This window comes from Arvicanthis niloticus, chromosome 24, assembly GCF_011762505.2.
Source record: "Arvicanthis niloticus isolate mArvNil1 chromosome 24, mArvNil1.pat.X, whole genome shotgun sequence".
Classification (NCBI taxonomy): domain Eukaryota; kingdom Metazoa; phylum Chordata; class Mammalia; order Rodentia; family Muridae; genus Arvicanthis; species Arvicanthis niloticus.
Window position 1 is genome coordinate 12189126 of NC_133432.1, and position 20849 is coordinate 12209974.

Below are 20849 nucleotides of genomic sequence, written 5' to 3' on the forward strand. Positions count from 1 at the left end.
CTTGGGCAAGCACTTTCCCAGGGCTCACACTCAACAAGTTCCTGGTTGCTCCACAATCAAGGCCAAGGCCAACTGGTTCTTCTAGATGTACAGTTAGTGGGATTAAGCCGCACTCTCGCTTTCCACGCCTCTCCCTCTCACCGGGAAACAGCCTTCAACAGCGACAACTGCCCCTAGGGTCCAGTTGATTCCGCTGACAAAATCAAACCACAGCGCCAATTAAAGGGGAGGCGAGCCTCCCTTTCCACGCAGGCGCACTCCGTCGTACCTCCCCTCCACTATCGCGATACGTCGGCGAGATCGACGCTGGCCCTTTAACGGCCCCTTCCCGGGGGCCTGCCCAGCGCGTGCGCACTGCGGTTCTGCGCTTGTCATCATGGCGACGCGGGGCCATGTGCAGGACCCTAACGACCGGCGCCTCCGGCCCATTTACGGTGAGTACCCGAAGCCGGCCTGTTAGCCACCGCAGCAATCCGAGGCCTGCCCTGGCCGGGGCGAAGGCCCAGGAGGGCCGCTGGGGGCGCGCGCGGTGCGAGGCGACGAGGGGGCGGACCGCGCGGGGCGCTAGGCCGCAGCCTCGGCCTCGCTTTTGCGCCGGCCCGGCGTTGCTGGTCCCTGAGGCGACAACAGTGTGTGCGCTCAGCTGTCAGGCCGCGCGGGTCGCGCCGCTGCTTGGAGACCAGCGCTATCACCAGATTGCTTTATTCCAGTCGCTCCCGAGGTGCCCCGCGGTCTTTCTTGCAGGTGACAACCGGCTCCAGCGTGACGGTGGGAGCTCCTTCCTGAAGGGAGATGCCCCAGTGATGGTGGTTCTGGTTACTAGGCTGAGGATCCGGCGCTTGTCTTACAGGATGTAGTCTAGTGCACTTGGAGAAACTGAGGCCCAGAGAAGGGAAGGGGCTGATGCAAGGTCACTCAGATCGAGCCTCATCCTGATGCTTGCTCAGTGCAGAACAGCTGCTCTGGGCACACGTGGGAGGCCGGGGGGGGGAGGGGGTCGCCGGCCCAGAATAGCGGGGAAGAGACGACCGTAGCTGGTGTTGTCGCCGGAGCGGCCGGCCAGGCTGCTGGAAGGGTTTTCCTTTTCAGCACCGTGTCTGAGGTTTTTCTCTGCAGCTTGGCTTCCTCGTGCTTATGCGTTAGTGGATCCCTCTCCACGGCGCGCATCCCAAACCCACAGGCTTTAAGGTGTGCCTTATTGTCATCTTCCCACCACAGTAGAATGAAAGAATCACAAAACCGAGGCAGAGAGAAACACTTTTGCAGTAACTGAGATGTTCTGTTACTGGAAGTGGTGCTTTCTTTTTGCGATGCCTCTCGTTGATGAGTGTGTGGTCTTGTCTCGGGTACTGATGAGGAAGGGAGGTCCGTCGATTTTTGCTACAGTAGACCTCACGTTTTCACTGCGGCTATGTGTTTTGGCCTCTTTCTCCTCCCCCCCCCCCCTTGGCAGAATGGGTGCTTGTGTCTCTAGCAAATTGGTACATATGTGGGGTTTTGCCAGTTTGATGTCTGTGGGCCATATGCATTCCTGGTGCTTGAAAAGGGCGGCAGGAACCGCCGGAGCTGTAGTTACAGACTAATAAGCCAGGATGTGGGGACAGGACCTCACTATGTAGCCCTTGACTGCCTGGACCTCAGAAATGGCCTGCTTTTTTTCTGCCCTCTGAGTGCTGGGATTAAAGCTGTGGGCCACCAGGCCCAGCTGCTTTTTTTTTTTTTTAAAGACAAGGTTTCAGTACCAGGTCCTGAACTCCTTACTTAGACCAGCTGGACGCAAAGCTGCAGCTTTCCTGCCTCTGCCTCCCAACTGTTGGGATTACAGGCATGTGGCCCTATGCCCAGTGGTCATACTTTCATGTGTATTTGATGGCATTTTTATTTTATTTTATTTTATTCAACGTTTGTTGAAATGTATTTTGGGCGTGTGTGGTAGGGTGTGGTCACAGGAACGGTATTTATTGTGTGCCTGTGGAGTTCAGAGGATATCATGCAAGAGGGAGTTGGTTCTCCCCTATCATAAAGGTCCTGGGGATATCATAAAGGTTGTTAGGACTGGTAGCAACCTGCTGAGCCATCTCAGTGCCCTTAAGGTGCTATGTTGTGTGATGGTTTACCTTCCCTTTACCTGTTTCTAGCAGTAATGGCCTTGTGCAGTGGATAATCGTGAGTTCAGAACACTTACTCCAGTCAGTGCCCTTGAGCTTTCAACACACAGCACACACACACACACACACCCCTTAAAACAGCTGGAGCAGCGAGTTTATTGCTCTTACATGGTTTAGCTGGCTCTAATACATCCTGGACTTGGAATTTGAGCTCCAGGCTCACTGTCTTAACCACTGTGCTGGACATTGTGTCACTTTGATTCGTCTAAGATCACAGAGGTGGGGGATAGCAGAAAGAGGACTCAGATTTCCCCACTGCTACACATCCTGCCTTTGCAGGCCCTGTGTGGACCAGGCTTGTCTCTGGCTTGCAGCTGTCCTGCTTCTGGGTAATAGAAAGTAAAACTTAAGTTAAGGGTTCATGGTTTGTGAATCACATCCTTACACAGACACCGCCTGTTGACTTCTCCTTTTTCTGAAAAGTCTTTTATAAAAAACCTAAAACCTTTTAAAGAATAATTAGATTTATAACATTGTTCTTGAAGACCAAGGAGGACGCTGTTGGTCTTATATTCAGTTACAGTTAATAGTGTTTTGAATTGTTCAATAAAAAGCACCATTTCACATTGCCAAACATCAGGATATATTTATTAATCAGAGTGACAGGTCGTATTCTCAAAGTGAAGCCTGAATTATGTGGCTTTTGTTCCAGCTAGGAGAGAGAGTAGAGGAGGGCTTCTGAGGGGCTCATATAAGGTGGATAGATAGGCCTTGCTACAGGCTTCGATTTACAGCTTCTGAAGTTTGTTGTTCAAACACATTGATGCTCCTAACTGCTCGTCCTTAAGTCCAGACAGCACTAGCTGACCCATGAGCAAGCTCATCAGTCAGCCTGGAGCTCAGCTGCAGATCGATGTTCATCGTTAACGAGAGCTAGTCGCCGAAGGGACCCGAATGCTGGACAGATTCGTGGGCTCAGGCTGTAAGGAGGGAGTTGTAGGGTTGGGGTTGAACACAGGCTTCTATAGTCTGGACTGGTCGGGAGCTCCCTAAGTTTCTCCTGCTGGTCTCAAACTCAAGATTCTCCTGTCTCAGTCTGTGAGTGCTGGGATTAAAGGCTAGTGCCACGAGCTATCCGTTCTTCTGCCTTTTTGAAATAACCTCTTGCTGGTTCTCACCTGTTGACACTTTAGTTTGAGTTGGGGAGCCTGGCGCTTTTTTCCTGCTGCTCTTGCCTATGTTGGGGCTGTGAGACGGCTCAGTGCACAAAGGCACTGGCTGCCACTGCTGATCATCTGAGCTCCATCCTGGGAACCCACATGGTGTTAGGAGAGAGCCTTCTCTGGGAAGTTATCCTCTGACTTTCGAACACACAGCACCAACCTGTGAACACTCATATGCGCACACACAAGACCCTTTGTTCTAATCTGTTGTGCATTGCAGTCTTGTCTTAGATAGGGTCAGGTGTAGCGCAATTACAGCAGACTCTCCAGTGACAGTCACGTCATCGATGAATTAGGGTGTTTCCCTTGGGTGTCTAGTCAAACCATAGGGCAGGTAATTATTTTGTTGTAGCTCATTAGTAAAAACTTGAAAGGTCTTGAATCAAGGGTAGTTATTTATTCTGAGTCTTTTGTTGGGCAGTGTTAACTGTGTGAATCTTAGTAGTGACAAGGTATTATTTATGGTGACTGATGACTCTGTGTGTGTGTGTGTGTGTGTGTGTGTGTACACATGTGAATGTATGTGCATGTAGAGGCCAGAGGTCAGCTTTGGGTGTCATTCCTCAGGTACCTTCTATCTTGCTTTTTTGACTCTGGGTTTCTTTGGCTTAGCACTTGCCAGGTAGCCTAGACTTCAACCAGTCTCCCAGGGACCAACCTGTCTCTGCCTCCCCAGCACTGGGACACAAGTTTGCCACTGTGTCCATCCTTTTTACTTGATTCTGGGGTTCAAACTCAGCTCCCATCTGTCTGCATGACCAACACTTTACCTCCTGAGCTATTATGCCAGCCTGTTTGACTTTCTGTGGAAGTTTCACTTAGTACAACACCCTTTTTTAGCTGGGCAGTGCTATTGCATGCCTTTAATCCTAGCACTTGAAGGCAGAGACAGGCAGATCTTTATGCACTCAAGGCCAGCTTGATCTACAGAGCAAACTCCAGGATGACTGGAACTACATATACTACATACTACATACATACTACATATACTACATATATACTACATACATACTACATATACTACATACATACTACATATACTACATATATACTACATATACTACATACATACTACATATACTACATATATACTACATACATACTACATATACTACATACATACTACATATACTACATATATACTACATACATACTACATATACTACATACATACTACATATACTACATATATACTACATACATACTACATATACTACATACATACTACATATACTACATACATACTGCTGTAGCCAAGGCTACAAAGCCTGGGGGAGGATATGTGCAACAAAACAAAACAAAACCAAAAAACACCCAACATTTTTTTTTTTCTGTAGTGAGAACATAAACACTCAAAAAGCTATGTCTACATAGGGACGTAGTTCAGTGATAGTGTCTGTCCAGTGTGTGTATGCCACAGGGTCAATCTTCAGCACTGGGGACAGGGAGAAAAGAAAACCATTCTTGAAAAAAATTTCACATGCTAACCTGTTAACCCTGAGAGTTAACAGGAGTCCTGTAGATCAGGCTAACCTGGAACTCATTGAGATCTACCTGCCTCTGCCTCCTGAGCACTGTGATCAAAGGTGTGAGCCTCCACACCCAGCTGTAACCATAACTTTATTTATTTTATTTTTATATGAGTACACTGTCACTCTCTTCAGACACACCAGAAAAGGGCATCAGATCCCATTACAGATAGTTGTGTAAGCTGCCCCAGCCCTTGGGTTGCTCCCGCCAGTGAGCTACCATGTAGTTGTTGGGAATTGAACTCACGACTTCTGGAAGAGCAGTCGGTCCTCTTATCCTCAATCTCTCCAGCCCCTGTAATCATAACTTTTATTCACCAGAAGCTTATTGCTGAATAAGTTCACCCTTTCTAGTTCTTTCTGAACACTGGCTGGCTGGTTCAGTTCAGCTGTTCTGACCCAAACTCCTCTCCAAGCTGACTGATTCAAACTGATTTCTCACTGAATTGCTCTGCTGGACCTCAGACTAACTCTGGCAACCTGTTCTAATCATCTGGCTCCTTGTCATTCTCTGGCTCGTTCTGTCTTCATCTGCTACCCATCACCTGCTACCTGTTTCTGTAAAAATGTCCCAGTAAAACTGCTTGTGCTCTCTCTCTCCCTCTCCTTCCCTCTCTCCTCCTTCCTCTCTTCCTCTCTCTCCCTTTCCTTCTTTCTTTCCATGCCATTTACCTGAGAGTTGGGCATATCTTATCTTTGACTCACTCTGTCAGCTCTTTCTGGAATTTGTCACTTTGTCTGCCCCTCTATTAGACATCACTTCAGTCATGGCTGCATCATTTTGCAGACTTTCCCTTCATTGTCCTGGATTAAAGGTGTGTGGCAGGTCTGCATTCTAGCCAGATCACACAGACCTAGGTCTTTGGATGTGATTCCTTGCCAGAGCTGCCTATTACTGGACTAAATTCCTCCACAGGAGGTTCTAGAGTAGAAGTGGAACCAGGCGGAGAGGAATGGGGTCTTGGGAGCTCTTTGAAGGACCAGGAAACTTGTTTTGTTTTCCTTTGAGAGGTTCGATCTTTGTTTTTATTTATTTTTTTTTTTTCAGAGTATTTAGTTCAGGTTGACCACATGCTAGTTTGTAGCCAGGGCCTTCCACTCCTGACATTGCTGCCTCCACTCCCTGGATGCTGGCTGAGCTCTTGTTCTGGTTTAAAAGACAGCAGGAAGCACTGACGGATTTATCTACTTATCAGGCCTGTGTTCTAAGAAAAAGCTCAGAATAGTGGGTAGGAAATAGGTTTAGATGGGTTTTTTTGTTTGTTTGTTTGTTTTTTGTTTTATTTTGTTTTCAGTTTTTTCGAGACAGGGTTTCTCTGTGTAGCCCTGGCTGTCCTGGAACTCACTCTGTAGACCAGGCTAGCCTCAAACCCAGAAATGCATCTGCCTCTGCCTCCCAAGTGCTGGGATTAAAGGCGTGCGCCACCACTGCCACGTTTAGATGTTTTTATTGCACTTTTGTTGTTATTATTGAATGTGTTCAGGTGTTTTGTCTCCGTGTGTGTCTGCATCGCATGCTTGCCTGGTGACTGAAGTGAGAAGATGTCAGAGTCCTGGAGTTAAGCTGTTTGTGAGCGGCCATGTGGGTGCTGGAAATCAAATTCTAGCCCTGCAGGTGAGCAGCCAGTGCTCTTGCACACTGAGTAGCCCCTCTGCCTGCTTTCTAAAAGATGAGAAGGCTGTTAGGCTCAGTTTGAGAGGATATAGTCCGACGAAGTGGGCAAGGCGTGGGGAATGGTTTAAAAGGGGCAAATGATGGACCAGGCCACATGGAGACATTCATTAGTCCTTGTCATTGAGATAGTCTTGTTCTGTAGTCCATGCTGGCCTCAGACTTCTCATCCTCTTAGCTCATCTTCCTGATAGCTGGGATGGCAGCCATGCATCACTGTGCCAGGCTGGCTATTTATTTATTTATTTATTTATGGTACAGGGTTTCACTGTGTGGTTCTGGCTGTCCTGGAACTTACTATAATAGACCAGGCTGGCTTTCAACTCACACTGTGGCACATGTGTACTCCACATATACACAAATAAATAGTTAAGTATATATTTTTTTTTCCTCGTTAATCCCAGTACTTGGGAGGTACAGGTAGGTAGAATTCTGTGAAGTCAAGGCCAGCCTGGTGTACATAGCAAGTTCCACCTAGCCAAGGTTACATAGAGAGACCCTGTCTCAAAAAGAAAAGAAAAAAGATAAATAACCAGGAAAAAAAAAAAAGAAAAGTTGAAGGTCATTTTGGCTGCATAGTTCTGGCTAGGATACATGCATAAATCCCTATGTCACCCCCTCCCCAATAATTATAATATGTATCCTTATTAGTAACAGAAACTTGTATCTCTTGCTGGGAGGAAACAATGAAAAAAAAAAAGTCACTAAATTCCTGTCTGCACCCTCTATTCAAAGAATAGAAAAGAAGGAAAGATACTAGTGAAAAGGTAAGAGGAGGTAGTGGGCCAAGCTGGCTGCAGGAGAGCCTTGGGTGGGTTCTAGTCCTCTTTGGGAGGAGCACCTACCCAAAGGAATGCTCTCCATTGGGCTGTTGCCTGCCATGCCTGTGAAGCTTTCTCCTCTATCTGACTTCGAGGTCAAGAGTTCTTTTACTAAGAGAATAGCAATAGCCCTCAGCCAAACCACATGCCACAGAAGGTGGCATTTTCTTTGTCACCATCGTCCTGCTTATATCCCTGGAAGCTTCTAATAGACTGCTGATAACCTAAGAGACTCCATGTATGTAGGCTTTTCCGTCTGGGGTTGCCCATGGCTTTCTGTGCTCTCAGTGTGGTAGCTTCTGGTTATCATGAAGAAACCTGATTTACTCAGGTTGGGTCAAATGTCCACACTGGGATGGGCTGCAGTTCTGTGGTTTAGATGCGGTTTCACCACATCACCCCAGTGGAGCCCCTTCTCAGAAGTGAGGCCGTGGGCAGGCTGGTACAGGGTATCATAGCCTTGTCCCTTTTAGAGTGATAGAGAACTGTCCTTAGTCCTGACCCCAGGTTTGATTGTTTATAAATAGTTACCCTACCAGTTTGAGCTCATCTAGGCTAAGAGAAAGTCTACTTAAAAAAGAAAGAAAGAAAGAAAGAAAGAAAGAAAGAAAGAAAGAAAGAAAAGATGGCCTTTATGTAACCCACACTGGCTTCAAACACTCACTTCACAATCCTAAACTGGGGTCGGTCTGGGGTGAGAGGGTAGGGGTGGGGCCAGTTTGAGTGTTAAAACAGTGAGCATTTTGTCATCTCAGCATTTTGGAGTCTGAGGCACGATGATCCCAGTGAGTTCAGGCCCCTTTCCAGTGTGCTCTGTGAACCTAGAAGCTGGCAGTGCTCAGACGGGGGCAGCATTGAGTGTGATGGGAAGAGCGGCTGTCCGGTGCTGGGCTGTCTCTCCGAGTGTCCCAGAAGGACAGCTGAGGATGCAAGGAAGCTGCTGCTCTGAGATGCTAGGCTGTTGAGGTGGCTAGGATTCTTTGGTCCCTCTGCCTGCGTACTGGGCTCTCTGACTTTCTTCTCAATTGTAATTCTCCACAGAGGAGAGTGTTTGTTACTGCTGCTCCTCAGTAGTGAGTGCACTGAAGACAGCAGAGCTCGTGTTCACATGGCTGCCAACGGTTTTAGTAAATGGGATAGGAGAAGTAGCTTAGCAGTTAGAAGCAATGACTGCTCCTCAGAGCTCTGGGTTCGATTCCCAGCACTTCCATGGCAGTTCACAACTGTTTGTAACTCTAGTTCCAGGAGCTCCAGCATCCTCTTCTGGCCCCTGATTCCAGCAGCTGTACAAATGGCATACACGCGGGCAGAACACTCATGCACACAACATTTAAAAATAAATAAGAAGTGTCTGGAGTAGCCTCCCCTCCCCCCAAAATGCTGATTTTCATTAACATGTGTGTGGATGCAGACCTTAAGATACACATATTCACACAGCAAAATACTAAATTGAGCCTTTGGCAGAAGGGAGATAGGGCATTGTGGCTACCTGGCAGTCACTGCTAAGTGACATAGGCCAGACACAAAGAAAAGCATGCCTGCCTGGCCTTGCACAGGGAGCACACAGAAAGAGTGTGACAGTATTGTAGGATTGTGGAGGAGGAGAGAAGAGAGACGGGGGGGGGGGGGATTACAAACTGGACAGTCACATGGGCAGCTATGTCTAGAATTCCCATGTCTCGTATGCTGAACATGTATGAGATAGTGTACTGACTGCACAGGGGTGGTCAGGTACCTGTGTGAGGCCATGGAGTACCTGACTGTGGCAGTCATATCAAAGAGTCATGGCTTTCACTCACAGACACAATCAGCGTTGGTTTGAAATGGGCAGATAGCTTCAGTTGCTCACAGCAGAGCCTTGTTTTGCTTTTGGCTGGTGTTCCTCACACCCTGCCTGCTTCCTTTCTCCTTCCCTAGGCTTTTGGGTAAAGCAACCCTATGTTTTGTTCGCTGCATTGGAATTTTGAGGCAAAATAAATACTTGATGTTTGATTGAAGGGGCTTGGTCCACTGCAGCTTTGAAGCCTGTATATTAAAGAGTAATTTACAAATGTCCTGTCACATTTATGTTTTACTGTGTGGTGTGCACTGCACACCTGAGGCTAGAGGGCCACTTTGGGAGTTGATTGTCCCCTATCATGCCGGTCCTCGGGTTCTGACTTGGGTAGTCAGACTCAGTGGAATGTGCCTTCACCTGCTCGGCCATCTTGCTGGCCCCAAGAATTCCTTTAAAAACAAAACAGTAAGTGGGACTGGAGAGGTGGCTCAGTGGTTAAGAATACTGGATGTTCTTCCAGAGGTCCTGAGTTCAGTTCCCAGCAACCACATGGTGGCTCACAACCATCTGTAATGGGATCTGATGGCATCTCTGGCATGCAGGTGTACATGCAGACAGCACTCATACTAAAAAATAATATTTAAAAAAAAGATTTTAAAAACTCCAACTTTATTGCTTAAATACATTTTAACTTATAACCACTCATTGTTTTCTCAGAGATTATAAAAAGAAAAATCAGGGGCCTGGAGATGGCTCAGTGGTTAAGAGCACTTGTTCTTCCAGAGGACCCAGGTTTGGTTCTCAGCACCTACATGGAATCTCACAACCACCCATAACTCCAATTTCAGGGGATCCAGTGCTCTCTTCTGACCTCCTGACATGGCATACACATGGTACACAGACATATATGCCGGCAACACACCTATACACTTGAAATAAGTAAAATGTCCAAAAACCCCTCCAAAACAAACAAACAAACAAACAAACAAACAAAAACCATGTGGGGAACAGAGGACTTGGTGAGTGAGCTACCACATGGGTGCTGGGAATTAAACTCTACATAAGCTGCACACTCCTACACAGAGCCGGCTCTCCAGCCTGATTTTGCTTTTTAATAGAAAAGTTTAATTAGTGCATGCTACGGTGGTACTGAGCAGCTACAGAAGAGTCATCAGAAGCAGTCTTGGTTTTGTTAATTTTTGGGTTTTTGATTGGTTGGTTGGTTTTTGTTTTGTTTTTCAAGACAGAGTTTCTCTGTGTATCCCTGACTGTCCTGGAACTTGCTCTGTAGACCAGGCTGGCCTTGAACTCAGAGATCTGAGTGCTGGGATTAAAGTTGTGAGCTACCATGCCCAGCTTCTGACATGTTTTAAATAAAAAATTAAGGAACTTTATGAAGATCTCAAAGAAAACTGTATTTCTTGTGTTTGATGGTGAAGGATTATGATAACTGATTTCTTTTATAGATTATCTTGATAATGGAAATAATAAAATGGCAATCCAGCAAGCTGATAAACTGTTGAAGAAACACAAAGATCTTCACTGTGCGAAGGTAACTGCATTTGCCCTGTAGTTACTCACATTTGTGGGTTATATTGTATATGTTTTTGCAGTAGGGTCTCTAAATTGCTCAGACGAGCCTGAAACTTACTGTGTAGACCAGGCTGACCTCAGACGCAGATCCACTGGCTTCTGTGTTCCCGGTATTGGCATTAAAAACCTGTGCCATGATGCTCAGTTGTGAGTTGTATTTGTAATTTTTTATTTCTCTTTTTGTTTGTTTGCACATGGATTTTGGTGCACATGTGAGTACATGTAGAGGAACAGGTGACATTTTAAAGATTTTATAGTCTGGCAATGGTGGCACCTTTAATCTTTGCATTTGGGAGGCAGAGTCAGGCAGATCTCTGACTGAGTTCAGTGATAGCCTGGTCTACAGAGTGAGTTCCAGCATGGCCAGGGCTACACAGAGAAACCCTGCCTCTCAAAAAATCAAAAACAAATAAAAATTGTATTATGTGTGTGTCTGTATGTATATGCCCACCCCCCACAACTCCCATGGCCATGGAGTCTAGAACGGGCATTGGGTCACTTAGAGCTGGTGTTACAGATGTTATGAGCTGCCTGACATGAGTGCTGGGATCTAAAGTTTGATCGTCATTATAGACCAGCAAGTGTTTTTCTTCAGCCAAACCTATTTATTGATTGATTGATTGATTGATTGATTGATTTTGAGACAGAGTCGCACTGGTCTGGAAAGTGCCAATTAGGCTAGGCTGGCTGGCCATGAGACCCCTTGCCTCTGCCTTCCCAGCACTGGGTCAGGAGCACATGCTGGACATCTGGCTCAGCTGTAGTGCTTCAAGGAGCACTTTGCCTGGCTCGCCCTCATACCCTCCTGGCTTTCTGGAGTTGGGCTTCACTGCAGCCCAGGTGCAGAACTGGAGCCCATCCTTCCTCCTTAGCTGTTCTTTCTCTTCTGTGTCAGGTTCTCAAGGCCATTGGTTTACAGAGAACCGGAAAACAGGAAGAAGCCTTCACCTTGGCTCAGGAGGTGGCTGCCCTTGAGCCCACAGATGACAACTCCCTGCAGGCCCTGACAATCCTCTATCGAGAGATGCATCGGCGTACGTAACTTTCCTCATCACCCCTGCTCACGTGAATGACATAGAGATGAATGTACTGGTTGTGGCCTGTGAAGAGCTTTGTCAGGGTAGTTAATGCATTAGCTTCCTTTACTGGAGTGAGAGTCAGCGCCAGTTAATTTCTTCCTCCCTCCCTCTCTCTCTCTCTCTTCTCTCTCTCTCTCTCTCTCTCTCTCTCTCTCTCTCTTCTTTTCTTTATTTTATTTTATTATATTTTTTGAGATGGTGCCTATGTAGTTCTGGCTAGCCTGGAACTCACAGAGATCCACCTGCCTCTGGCTTCTTGCTGCTGGGATTAAAGACGTGCACCACCATGCTCTAGCCTTGCTTGGATTTCTTAAGTACTTTATTATGAAATATATTGTTTTATAAATATTATTTACATTGTTTATATAATATTTTATTGAAGTTAATGAGTCATAATAAATACTCATGAAACCACCCTATATTTAAGAAGTAGAATATTGTTGGGCTGGTAAGATGGCTCAGAAGTAGAAACTGCCATGCAGACTGACATCCTGAGTTCAGCCCTTGAGCCCACAGTAGGAGGAGAGAACAAATGTCCAAGAGTTGTCCTCCAGCTATGTCTGCTGTGCTCCACTGCACTCAGCAGAGAAAAGGCAGAAGGCACCGGAACACTGTTGATGCTGGGAAAGGCTCCCCAGGGAGCACTTGCTCTCCTGAATGACTTTGATTTGACTTGCTTGCTGCCCCCTCCCTCCCTGCCTCTTTCTTACCCAAGATGGACAGTCCCTCTACCCCTGAACTGCACCTGTACCCTCTGCTGGCTTCAGATCTCTGTCTTGTCTCCAGTGCCAAGGCCCCCTTAGCTTATCTTGAGTTTCCTGTTGCTGGGTCTGGGCTGTGTGCCTCTGTGAAATGCATTTCTGGGCTGATGTCACCATGGCTGTAGTGAGTTCACGTTCATTTGACTAAGCCTGCTCAGTCAACAGGTTCTCCAGGGCAAGAGCAAGGATTAAAAAAGGAAAAAGACGATTAGACAACACTGTAGCATGACCCCAGCCTTTCTAAGGCTGAGGCGAGCTTAATTTTTTCCAGTCTGCTTTTACATCATTCTGGGTACATACAAAGAATATGGTCAGTCCTTAAGATATAAACAGAGTAGTCAAGGAACTAGCAGAGCAAAAATCAAGGCAATAAACAAAGTCACTGTGTCTAGGGGTTTGTCAGGATGATCCAGATACAAGGATGACAGTACATTCCTGTATTTGCCTTGAGCCTACTTGTTGTCCCAGCCTGATATCAAATTCCTGCCAAATTCCTAAAAGGGGCCCTAAAAGCTCTCCACATTCATTGCCAGGAGGTACTCATTCCGAGAAGCCACCACAGTTAGAAGCAGAATTGTATCAGAAAGCACTTCTTTGTGTGAATCTGAAGAAGCCAATGTTGGCTATTTCTGTGGTACTGGGGACCAAACATGCCTCACACATGCTAGGCAAGTACTCAGCCCTTAAGCTGAGGGACTTCTTGTCCTTAATGTGTTTTTTATGTTGAGATGGGTCTCATTAACTAGACCAGAATAGCCTTGACTTCAGTCCATGCAGACCTTGAACTTGCAGTGTCCCACAAGTAGGAGCTGCCACACCTTGTTGCGTCTGGTATCAGTCGTAAAAGCTGTGATAGAGGCCTTATCTTTCAGTGGGAGCTTAACACAGCAGAAGAGACAGTGATCAAATTGGGGTGGAGAATTAGACTGTTAGGGCAGGACCTGCAGAGAAAACTGGTTGAGCTGGTTACTTCAGTGGGGCTTACTGAGGAGAAGAGAGGATAGAAGAGTTTGGGTTCTAGGAGAAGCATGGAAGCCCAGAACATGACATTACAGGGGACCCTGGGGAGCTCCAGTTGGTTTCCCTGCATGTTGAAGGCTGGAGGCGGTGGAAGCACAGGAGCTGTGCTCAGATGGGCAGTGCCTCCCTCAGCAAACCTGCACTTCTTAACCTGGAGACCAGGCCCGTTGGGGTGGATAGCAGATATCCTGAGTACTAGATATTTATATTACAATTCATAATAGTAGCAAAATTATAGTTAGGAAGTAGCAATGAAGTAATTTTATGGTTGGGGGTCACCACAACATGAGGAACTGAATTAAAGGCATTAGGAAGGTTGAGAACCACTGTTTTAACCAAACAGGAAAATGAAGAGCATTAGGATTTTTCTCATGGGAGCATAATTGAAGCTTGCTTGTCTTCCTCTTAGCGGAGTTAGTCACAAAACTCTATGAGGCGGCTGTGAAGAAAGTCCCTAACAGCGAGGAGTACCACTCTCACCTCTTCATGGCCTATGCCAGGGTGGGCGAGTACAAGAAGATGCAGCAGGTAACCACGCCCAGGTGTGTGTGTGTGTGTGTGTGTGAGAGAGAGAGAGAGAGAGAGAGAGAGAGAGAGAGAGAGAGAGAGAGAGAGAGAGAGAGAGAGATCAGCCAGTTTCATATTGTTCGGGGTTTGAAATGCTTTACTTGAGGAGGTGTGCCTCTGGCTAGCTGCTGGTGTGTTTGCTTTGCTTTACTGTCAGCTCCAGATTGCTCTCCTGGGTGACATTGCTGTTCAGGGTCCAGAAAATGAGTGGGCAGAAGTCCCAGAGCACAGTGAACAGACAGACAGACAGACAGACAGACAGACAGCCGGCGTTCTAAAGTACGTTTATACCCAGTTAACTGAGCTGTTTTAGCTGTCTGAGAGTTGAGTAGGTTCACCGTTCACTGGGAATCATTCTTGACTGCCAGAGTGGCTTACTTCCAGTAATCTTATTTTAGGGGTTCTTTGTGTACATTTGATGGAGTCTCTTTTGGACACAGGTTTGAAACTGGTTTCTGGATAAAGCCAATATTCCAGAAAAATAAAACCTGTGCTCTGAAGCTCTAAATAGCTATGTTATGCTAATAGTTACCTATTTACTGTTTTGGGGGTCATGGTGGGTTAAATAAACACAGGGAACGTGTGCTGGCTATAGTCTCAGTCCTTTAGACTAGTCCCTTTAGTCCCGGGGCTGGGGCTGGGGCTCAGTCCGTGGAGTGCTTGCCCGCTGTGGGCAGAGCTCTGGTCTCCAGGAGTATGAGCTGGACGAGGCGGCACATGCCTGTAAGCCCAGCACTCTGGAAGCGAAGGCAAGATCAGAGGATCGTGGCTAGCCTGGGCTAGAGAAAGACAGACCCTTTTTTGACCAGAATGGCTTCAACTGGATCTACTCTTGCCTCCAATTTCCTGAGTAGCTGGGATTGTAAGCGTGTGTTACAAAAGCTGTTTCTGCCTGCCGAGTGCTGGGATTACAGGTGTGTATGGATAGCACACCTCTTTTTAAATTTGAACTTTTGTTTTAACTTGTTCTTTGCAGTATCACATTCTAGCAATAGGAAGTCAGGTAGGCTAAGGAAGCTGAGGTAGTACAGTCCTTCCTCAGTATCAGTGTGGCTGTTCCTTTATGTAAGTTTTCTTTTTTTCTTTCTTTCTTTTTTTTTTTTTTTTTTTTTTTGTTTGTTTGTTTTTTGTTTTTCAAGACAGGGTTTCTCTGTGTAGTCCTGGCTGTCCTAGAACTCACTCTGTAGACCAGGCTGGCCTCGAACTCAGAAATCCACCTGCCTCTGCCTCCCAAGTGCTGGGATTAAAGGCGTGCACCACCACTGCCCGGCATAAGTTTTCAAAGTGTAAGAATTTCTTTATTACCCAAACATAGTTATTTTAAGAGCACTGGTCTGTTCTTCCAGAGGACACAGCTTTGATTCTCAACACCTGTGGCATTTCACAACCATTTATAGCTGTAGGTCCAAGGGATCTGACATCCTATGCTGACCCTCCTGGGTATTCTTATTTATGTCTGTGTGGGTATATGCACGTGAGTGCTAATTTCCTCTGAAAACAGAGGCCTTAGCTCCCTGGAACTGAAATTAGAGGAGATGCTGGACCTCCTGGTGTGGGTGCTGGGAACTGTCCGCAGGCCCCTGCAGGAGGAGTGTGCACTGTGGGTGCTGAGCAGTCGCTCCAGCCCTATCTGTGGGTTTCTTTTAGTATGAAATGGAAGTATTCTTTAATTGCAGCAGTAACACACACACATACACACACACACACACACACACACACACACACATTTTTCTCCCCTTGGTTTTTTGAGAGCAGATTTCATTTCCCAGTCTGGCCTCTGGCTTGCTGTGTAGTCAAGTGTCCCTGAACTGCTGCTGCCCCTACCCCGTCCTGCCCAGGGCTGAGACTCCATCCAGCAGCCCTGCCCCGTCCTGTGTATGGGTCCCTAGCACAGCTCCTTCTTCCGGGGATGTTTCCTTTAAGGCTGTTAGACATGTCTGTAGCATAGCACTAACAGAGTTAAGGTTCTTCTCAAAGGGAAAGGCCCCCCCCCCCCCAACCTCCAGATAATAGTGTATATTCATTGTTGACTAAGAATGTGTCACAAACATCCTTCACTCCTCACTCCCTAAGGTCTTTGCAGTAAAGGTTCTAGCCCCACTTACGAGGCATGGTGATGAGAAGTTGGGCTCTGCCTGCACACTTAGCTCTTGAAAAGTCTGTATTTATGTACTTAGAGACAGAGTCTTGTTGCTCTCACTATCCTGGAACTCACTGTGTAGGCCAGGCTGGCCTCGAACTCAGAGATCCACCTGCCTTTGCTTCTTGAGTGCTGAGGTTAAAGGTCAGCAACCATGCTTGGCAGGATGTAGCTCTAATACTGTTTGACCAAATAAAAATTCCATAGATTAAGCATAGAGCTGGTCTTCAGTTTGTGTACCTAGCTTTTCACTCACATTAGTGGAGCAGGTGGGGGGGGCCATCATCCTTTGATGTGACTCAGTAGCTGTGGAGGTCTTCAGTGTGTTTTAAGTATACCTAACTTTTATACTGTTACATTTTCATGCAGGGGAAGAATGATGTGGTTTCAGTCTGCAAGATGAAATGTCTTATTTTATATTAAATTTTTATATTTCTAATAATTAAGATGTCTTTAATCTCTGTCATCATGAAAATTTCCCCTTAAATTATGTATAACATTGGCTTTCTAACAGTCTTCACCCATTTCTCTAGGGTATGTGTGCCCTAATGTTAAACACGGGAGCTCCAGATAGCTTAGGCTGTCTGCCCCACGCTGAGTGTCTGCTGTGTCCTGTGTGTCCTGGTCCTCCTTCCTATGTGCTCAGGCCCTCTGTCCACTGGGCTCCACTCCTGGTGTCCAGTGCTCTCAGGCCCTCTGTCCACTGGGCTCCACTCCTGGTGTCCAGTGCTCTGAAGCCCTCTGTCCACTGGGCTCCACTCCTGGTGTCCAGTGCTCTCAGGCCCTCTGTCCACTGGGCTCCACTCCTGGTGTCTAGTGCTCTCAGGCCCTCTGTCCACTGGGCTCCACTCTTGGTGTCCAGTGCTCTGAAGCCCTCTGTCCACTGGGCTCCACTCCTGGTGTCCAGTGCTCTCAGGCCCTCTGTCCACTGGGCTCCACTCCTGGTGTCCAGTGCTCTCAGGCCCTCTGTCCACTGGGCTCCACTTTTGGTGTCCAGTGCTCTGAAGCCCTCTGTCCACTGGGCTCCACTTTTGGTGTCCAGTGCCCTGAAGCCCTCTGTCCACTGGGCTCCACTCCTGGTGTCCAGTGCTCTCAGGCCCTCTGTCCACTGGGTTCCACTCCTGGTGTCCAGTGCTCTGAAGCCCTCTGTCCACTGGGCTCCACTCCTGGTGTCCAGTGCTCTCAGGCCCTCTGTCCACTGGGCTCCACTCCTGGTGTCCAGTGCTCTCAGGCCCTCTGTCCACTGGGCTCCACTCCTGGTGTCCAGTGCTCTCAGGCCCTCTGTCCACTGGGCTCCACTCTTGGTGTCCAGTGCTCTGAAGCCCTCTGTCCACTGGGCTCCACTCCTGGTGCGGTTCCCTCACCATATTGGCTTCCTTCCCTGTTTGCAGTCCTGTAAAGACACAGGCTTATAAATATAATTTTCCTATCCCCTTTAGATTCTTTTTTGAAGACTTTACAAGCAAAGTAGTTATGTTTCTTCCTCATGAAATTGTTTTCTTTTCTTTCGTTTTTGTTGCTGAGACTGAATGTAGGGTGTTTTAAATACTAGGCATGTACCCTTCCTGCAAAGCTTCTCTTTCTTTGGTAATTCTAGAGATTGGACCCAAGGCTTTCTGGTTGCTAAGCTGTCCCCAGTCCTTTTCATCTTTCTTTTTGTGTGTGGTTGCCATGGAACTCAGTCTTTTGGAAAGACAGCAGGCTTTCTTAACCACTGAGCCATCTCTCTAGCCCTATGGCTCAGTTTCCCTGATTTTGTTCAGCCTAATTTCCCCTCCTGAGAATTGGTTGACTTTCTCACCTGTTTGGGTATTATAAATATCTTCAGTCTGGTCTAGAGCTTCCCTTTGTCCTTTGAGGTCCATCTGAGATGATATTTTCCAGGGATTTCATAGTAATACTTCCCCATTTTCTCTTAAAGAGGGGAGGGTGTGAGGATGTGTGTGATCTCACCTTTCTTGGAATCGCCTAGCTTGTGTTTTATCTGTATATTGTTACTTTCATTAAGTGTATGTATATAAATGTTTGCATGTGCTTATGTTCATGTAAGTGCAGGAGATATCAGATCTCCTGGCACTGCAGAAACAGTTGACTGGGACCTGCCTGACATGGTTGTTAGGGATCAAACTCAGGCCTTCTGAAACAATAGTACATGCTCCTAACCTGAACCATCTCTGCAGCCCCTTTTATTTTTATTTTGTGTGTGTGTGTGTGTGTGTGTGTGTGTGTTGCTGCTTGCTGCATTGTTGCATGTATGTTTGTGTACAGTGACTAAGGAGGCCAGAAGAGGGCAACTATAGATTCCCCTGAATCTGTTAATTATGGCAGGTTGTCAGCCGCCATGTGGGTGCTGGAAAACAAACCTGGGTCTTCTGGAAGAGTAGCCAGTGCTCATAATGGCTGAGTCACCTCTCCAGCCCTATAGTATGCATTCTTAATCCCTGAGCCATCTACTTTTCTATTGCTAAGTAAATTTTAACTTGAGTATGTTGTGTACCTGGGAGATGTTTGGAGCCATTCTCAGCTACATAGCAAGCTTGAAGTCAGCTTTGGCTGCATGATAACCATGGTCCAGAGAAGAATCAAGAAATTGATAGATAACTCAGTTGACAAAATGGTTGTGATATACACATGAGCCTGAATTTGATTCCCACTACTCAGGTTAAAAACAAAACAAAACAAACAACCCATCAATTGTGGCGGCTTGCTTGTAATTCCAGTGCTGAGGAGGGAGACACAAGTCCTTGTCATTTTTCAGGCTAGTCTGCCTAACTTAATTGACAAGCCCTCAGTCCCAGTGAGGACATAGTCTCAAAAAGCAAGGTGGACATCTCCCAAGGAACAAGCCCCGAGGTTGCCCTCTGGCCTCTACATATGCACACATGTACATCTATCTGCATGGACACACACCATCCCTTCATGAAGAATGATTTGTGTTGTTTACATTTTCCCTGTGTCTTCCTTTTTTGTGTTGGATTTTGCTCATGCCTGGCAAGGGTTCTTAAGAGTTATAGGGATTTGTGCATAGCAATTTAATCTCAAATATGTTTGAGTACTTCCAGTTAGCTCTGTTTCTCTGCATGAACTCTCAGTGTGAGTATGTTGTATAAATACAACAAAGGGATTAGTAGTTTTTCCATTAGTTTGTTTTTTAAAGCAGGGTCTTATGTAGTACCCTCACTCCCTCACTCTGTAGCTGAGGATGACCTTGGAATCCTTGCCTTGGCCTTGGTGTCTCTCTCTCTCTCTCTCTCTCTCTCTCTCTCTCTCTCTCTCTCTCTTTCTCTCTCTCTCTCTCTCTCTAAAGAATTATCAAACCCCATTACAGATGGTTATGAGCCACCATGTGTTTGCTGGGACTTGAGTTCAGGATCTACTGGAAGAGCAGTTAATACTCTTTAACTGCTGAGCCGTCTCTCTAGCCTGGCCTTGAACTCTGATTCTCTGTCTCTACCTCTCAGGTTCTGGGAGGCTTGCTCATTCCAGGCCCACTCCACCGCCTGGTTGATGGTCTTGGCTGTAATTATTGGTAGCTTGGAAGGAATTAAAAACTTGCCACTGAGCTCAGCTCCTGTCTGGTTTACCTGCTTTGCTGTGGCTGCTTCAGTGTCTTCAGCAAGGATTGCTGCTGTGGCTCGTTTGCTCCCACACAGCCTCAGCCCAAGTTGGCTTCAAATTCCCCACACAGCTGACTGTAATCTTGACCTGCCTCTGTCTCCCATGTACTCGAGACTAGCAGCATGCGTCCATGTGCCTGTGCCTGGTTATGCAGTGTTGGGCATTGAAGCTAGGGCTTTGTGTATGGTGGGCATGCACCCCGCCATCTGAGTTCCACACACAGCCTGAAGATTGCATCCGCTGACACAGTCAAGTTCTGTGGGTTTTGGTAGTCTTCCTAGGACTTTGCACTTTAGAACAATGGTTTAAAGGAGAACTGTCACTCTGGATGTAAACCATGGCATTTCTTGTGTTGCTGTAGTGAGGAGGTTACCGGGCACTGCCACCAACGGGGTATGTGACTGTGTGGCTGGTCTCTGGAATGTGCTGCATACCCAGGGTTACTTCTGTCCTCTCCCCAGTTCACTCCCTGTCCTCCAGCTGATGTCTTCTAAACCAAGCTCTCTGTCTTTCAGGCTGGCATGGCTCTGTATAAGATTGTCCCCAAAAACCCGTACTACTTTTGGTCCGTGATGAGCTTAATCATGCAAGTAAGTATGCTGCCTAGGACGGGTTCAAGTCTGTCCTTCCTGTCACTGTCTGGAGTGAACTTTGAACCGTGTGTCAGAAGGGTCTTTACAAATCAATGTTGGCTCTTCAAGTTGGCAATGCTTGGTAGTCTCTGTTTCATTTTTATTGTATGTGTCTAGGTAGTTTTCCTGTATGTGTGTCTGTGCACCATGGTGAGCCTGGGGGCTGCTGAAGCTAGAAGACGGGGTGTTATCCCTGGAACTGGAGTTACAAACACTTGTGAGCCACCATGTGGGTGCTGGGAATCAAACCCAGGTCTTCTGAAGAGCAGCTGGCTCTCTTAACCACTGGGACAGGTTTTCAACTTCCTT

At 46.8% G+C, this 20849-nt stretch overlaps 1 protein-coding gene across 1 annotated transcript in view; it reads left to right on the forward strand.

The window, feature by feature from the left end:
- The first annotated feature begins 281 nt into the window (after positions 1–281).
- Positions 282–20849, forward strand: part of Naa25 (N-alpha-acetyltransferase 25, NatB auxiliary subunit) — a 51293-nt gene continuing 30725 nt past the window's right edge. Inside the window, exons 1-5 of the mRNA XM_076922691.1 lie at positions 282–434; positions 10597–10682; positions 11619–11757; positions 13993–14111; positions 20424–20498. Coding sequence (XP_076778806.1) covers positions 377–434; positions 10597–10682; positions 11619–11757; positions 13993–14111; positions 20424–20498 — 477 coding nt within the window. The 5' untranslated portion in view covers positions 282–376. The remainder of the gene's footprint in view (positions 435–10596; positions 10683–11618; positions 11758–13992; positions 14112–20423; positions 20499–20849) is intronic.